This window comes from Tribolium castaneum, chromosome 2 (genome assembly GCF_031307605.1).
Source record: "Tribolium castaneum strain GA2 chromosome 2, icTriCast1.1, whole genome shotgun sequence".
NCBI classification, from domain to species: Eukaryota; Metazoa; Arthropoda; class Insecta; order Coleoptera; family Tenebrionidae; genus Tribolium; species Tribolium castaneum.
This window is the reverse complement of record NC_087395.1, coordinates 26,248,689-26,253,381: the sequence shown is the minus strand read 5'-3', so window position 1 is coordinate 26,253,381 and position 4,693 is coordinate 26,248,689. Positions and strand designations below refer to the sequence as shown.

Genomic DNA, 4,693 nt, shown 5'->3' with positions numbered 1-4,693 from the left:
TGCCGATTTTTTTGCACCTTAAACATCCCCATTCCTCGCTTCTCAAGGCAAGGTTTTACGTCCTTACTTTACCTCAAAGTGTTAAATAATACATTTTCTCCAGTTTTTTATGTAAAATAAATTAAATAAACGAACACGTAAGACTTAAATCACCAAATAGTCACGGTGTATAACTGGTTGCCTAGCTTTTAAATTTTGCAAATTTGAATTTAGGTATCAAAATCCAACTGAAACATGAAAAATACAAATAAAATCACACCTTTGGACAATATTTTGGTCAAAATACTAATTTTAGTTTTGATGAAACAATTTTTGGCCAAAAGTAGCCACTTATCATTTTTGACATTTTCGTAAATTTTGGCCCTCAAAATTGAAGTAAACCGAAATGGCTGTAACAACCAAGCTACTTTCAATCGCCCGACATGGAAATTTCGTCCCAAAAATTCGCTTTAGCAGCAGCTCAACTACAATGAAAGTCACAATTTTGGGAGCTGGAGGTAACTTGTAATTTTTCCACCAAAAAATCAATTTTTTTAAGGCAACACGGGCAAGTCTGTGAGTCTAATGCTTAAACAGAGCCCTTTTATCGACGAACTTTGCCTCTACGACACCCAATCATTGGAAGGATTCGCAAACGATTTGAACTATGTTGATACAAAGTGCCGAGTGACGTCCTTTTTCGGAAACAAAGACATCCAAAAGGCCCTGACTGTGTGTATTAACTGATTGGGGGAAAAACATAATTTTTTTTCCGTAGAAATCGAACATTATTGTGGTTTTGTCGTGCTGTCACGCAGCAGAACCCACCAATTACGCAAGTCTATTCGACAGGAACGCCCCAATAGTCAAAGATTTGGCCACAAGTATTGCCAAGTTTTCCCCAAAAGTAAGTATAGCGAGAAGTGTGCACACTAGAGTGCGCCCAAGTCAACCGTAGCCATTGGCGTGGAGCCAATCAACAGTGTGGTGCCAATGTTTAGCGAAATAATGAAAAAATACGGACATTACAACCCTTATTCAATTTTCGGCATAACTACCGTCGACGTGGTTCGTACTAATAAATTTGTGGCCGAAATTCTCGGCCTGGAGCCCGAATGTGTGACGGTGCCAATCGTGGGAGGCCACAGCGAGAAAACCATCGTTCCGGTCCTGTCCCAGGCGAAGCCTTGCAACGAACTCACAAACGTAATAACCAGCGAATTAATTAGAATAAATGCACAAAAGTGAATTTAAAATTTTCGCTTTGTCCCATCTTTTCCAATACGTAGAAAAAAGTTGGTAAAAGCTGGGATTTTTTATTGTAGTTTTTTATACCAAAAGATTGAATAAAAGGGTGCGCTTTTTAGGAAGAACTCGAAGATATCACAATCAGTGTCCGCAAAGCCAACGAGCACTTGCTCAAAGTGCGTTCGGACGGCGCTTATTTGGCAAGTGCGTTCGCGGTTTCGCGCTTTGTCATTTCGCTGGTTAAGGCAGCAAGAGGCCAAAACGAAATTGTTGAGTGTTCCTATGTCAAGTCCAATGTGCACCCACAGTTAAAGTACATGGTGACTCCGCTTTTGCTGGGTCCGGGAGGGGTTGCGAAAAATCTGGGGCTGCCGGAATTGAGCGATTATGAGACTTGTTTGCTGGAGAATGCGATCCCAGTTCTGGCTGAAGAGATTAAAAAGGGGGAGTACGTGGGAGGGCGTCCGATGGATTTGATTGATGGGGTTTTGCACGAGAAGCCACTTTGCGACCCTTGTAAGGAGCCCCGATGTCCTCCGGATCATTGCGAGTTGCAGTCGCTATTTGTCGATAAATGAAAGAAAAAATGTAATAAATTTGAGATAAAAATTTGAAATTGATGCTAAAGTTATTTCCTTAAATAAACTATTAGAGGAACATGAATTAGGGAAAAAATGCTAAGTTGGCTCAAAAATAGCGTTAGTAGTAAATGTGTAATTTAAGTCTGAAAGTAAAACTTTAAATATCTCGAAAACTAAACGTTGGGCGTGATTTTGCTTAATGACGAAAAAGATGCGTCTTGACGAAATCTAGACGAGTGTTTAATTAGATTTCGAGTTTTCGACCCTCAATTTGCTATCTTTTTTAGGATCGACAAAAGACCTAACTCATTTTATGTTTCTGGGATGTCCAGTTTGAGCGATGAAGTTTGAGGGGTCACTCGATGGGGTTCGAATCAGTTTGAAAAACCCACCCCTAAATTAAATTTTAAGTTGTGTAATTTGTTTTAAGTCAGCGAGTAGGGTTTGAAGTGGAGAAGAAGATGGCTTTTATTTGAAAATTTTTGGACAACTAAGAACAGAAATATCGTGTTTTTTTTTGTAAGTGTTGATTTTTGTGGACGTGGATTATAGCGGTTCAAGTCTTGTAATTTTTCTCTATCTTGTCTATTGTTGCCATAGTCTTGCAACAGTCTTGAAGGGCACCAAAATCATGAAATCAAGGTAATTTCCGCCCCACCAAAAACTAAGGGTGAGTTTAGTTTTTTGTTCTTGTTCAAGCTGTAAGGGTCTCATTGCTCGAACGTGAAAAGTGGGACTTAAAAAAAAAAAAAAAAAAAAAAAGAATTATTGTGTGAATGGTCTAATAATGGTCTATATCATCTGATAGCGCTTGAAAGTATCAGCTGTAAGGGTCTCATTGCTCGAACGTGAAAAGTGGGACTTAAAAAAAAAAAAAAAAAAAAAGAATTATTGTGTGAATGGTCTAATAATGGTCTATATCATCTGATAGCGCTTGAAAGTATCTATTTTTTCGTCTAAACCAGAATTAATGGTCAAAGCCTTCATAATTATGACAATAACAATTTTTAAACTCACTCTAGCACAGTTTTTCGTACATATCTTGAGTCCTATGCCATTTTGTAGAGTTTTTTATTCCGGTTATCCTCCATTTTTCCGTTTCTCGATATCTTTAATAGTTTCGCCGTAATTGGCGATTGAAAATTGAAAAAAAGTGAAAATGGAAACCTTTTTTTGCGTTTTTCTCGGAAACTGTAAGACTTAGAGCAACGAACAAAAAACCATCTGATAGCGCTTAATTTTGTCTATTTTTTCGACCAAACCCGGAGCCGCTCCGGGCAACGGTTCCGGCTACAGAGGCGATCAAAGTTTTTCACTAAAAAAATTCATAAAAAAAAAACTAAAAGTCGTAGAGCATTGCGGTTTGTTCTATTGAATTCTACGGCTCATTTTACATATTATATCGATTTTTCACAAGAATTAAAAATTTAAAATTTTTTGCCTAAATTTAGGGTAGCTATTTGTCATAGTGAAAAATTTTATTCATTAAAAAAATTCATAACTCGAAAACTAAAAGTCGTAGAGCAGTGCGCTTTGTTCCATTGGATTCAGCGGCTTTTTTTCTCTATTATACTAATTTTTCACGCAATTTAAAATTTTCAATTTTTTTGCTCAAATTTCCTGAGTAATACACTTACCTTCAAAGAGGTGAAAAAAAAAATTTTTTTTTAAACTCACTCCAGTAGATTTTTATGGACTTCTACATGTCTTAACAACCCATAAAAGTTGTTAAAAGTCCACAAAAAGTCCATATGTTCGATTTTTTGATGTTTGATTTTTTCAATTTTCGTCGCAGTTTTTGTCAATTTTTGGTACCCGGAACATTTCTCGAGCAATAGCTCCGAAACTATTCGAGATAACCCTATGAAGTGTAGTATCGTTGGAAAGCCCTTTTAATGATCTATCATTTGCAAAAAAGATTATGGTTGTCCGACTTATAGTTTTCGAGAAAATTCAAATAAAAGCGAAAATTAGATCATATACTCAAAAATTCATAACTAAAAAACTATTGGGAATTTAGCGCTTTTTTTGATTCCAATCGATTCCCCGGATCATTTTGTATAGGTATGAATCAAAATGGTTCCACTTTTTAGAATAGTTTAGCCGTAAATGAGAAAATAAAAAAAATTAAAAAAAAATTAACACCCCCCCCTTAGAAATCGGTCAATTTTTAAAGTGTCTCAAAATCAAATAAAACCGATTCTATCTTATAGATTTTGATGTGCTCTTTCCGATCTAAAAAAGAGTTTTCTCCTAGCTCTTTTAGTTTGGCCGTAATCGGCGTTTGAAAATTGAAAATTTTTTTGCGAGATATCGCCTTGAGTCCTATGCCATTTTGTAGAGTTTTTTATTCCGGTTATCCTCCATTTTTCCGTTTCTCGATATCTTTAATAGTTTCGCCGTAATTGGCGATTGAAAATTGAAAAAAAGTGAAAATGGAAACCTTTTTTTGCGTTTTTCTCGGAAACTGTAAGACTTAGAGCAACGAACAAAAAACCATCTGATAGCGCTTAATTTTGTCTATTTTTTCGACCAAACCCGGAGCCGCTCCGGGCAACGGTTCCGGCTACAGAGGCGATCAAAGTTTTTCACTAAAAAAATTCATAAAAAAAAAACTAAAAGTCGTAGAGCATTGCGGTTTGTTCTATTGAATTCTACGGCTCATTTTACATATTATATCGATTTTTCACAAGAATTAAAAATTTAAAATTTTTTGCCTAAATTTAGGGTAGCTATTTGTCATAGTGAAAAATTTTATTCATTAAAAAAATTCATAACTCGAAAACTAAAAGTCGTAGAGCAGTGCGCTTTGTTCCATTGGATTCAGCGGCTTTTTTTCTCTATTATACTAATTTTTCACGCAATTTAAAATTTTCAATTTTTTT

The 4,693-nt window shown here is 35.9% G+C and overlaps 1 protein-coding gene across 1 annotated transcript; it reads left to right on the top strand.

The window, feature by feature from the left end:
- Positions 1-321: 321 nt before the first annotated feature.
- On the top strand, positions 322-1,847 carry LOC660071 (malate dehydrogenase, mitochondrial). Its single transcript, XM_966333.4, has 5 exons — positions 322-497; positions 539-711; positions 758-886; positions 928-1,185; positions 1,347-1,847. The coding sequence occupies exons 1-5, from the start codon at positions 386-388 to the stop codon at positions 1,803-1,805; spliced, it is 1,131 nt and encodes a 376-aa protein (XP_971426.1). The 5' UTR covers positions 322-385; the 3' UTR covers positions 1,806-1,847.
- The last annotated feature ends 2,846 nt before the right edge of the window (positions 1,848-4,693 follow it).

Bases quoted from the DNA above. Each gene is read 5' to 3' on its own strand.
- LOC660071 (XM_966333.4), top strand. From the start codon at position 386: ATGGCTGTAACAACCAAGCTACTTTCAATCGCCCGACATGGAAATTTC. The intron at 887-927 runs GTAAGTATAGCG...AGTGCGCCCAAG, and splicing joins TTGCCAAGTTTTCCCCAAAA to TCAACCGTAGCCATTGGCGT. The intron at 1,186-1,346 runs GTAATAACCAGC...TGCGCTTTTTAG, and splicing joins CTTGCAACGAACTCACAAAC to GAAGAACTCGAAGATATCAC.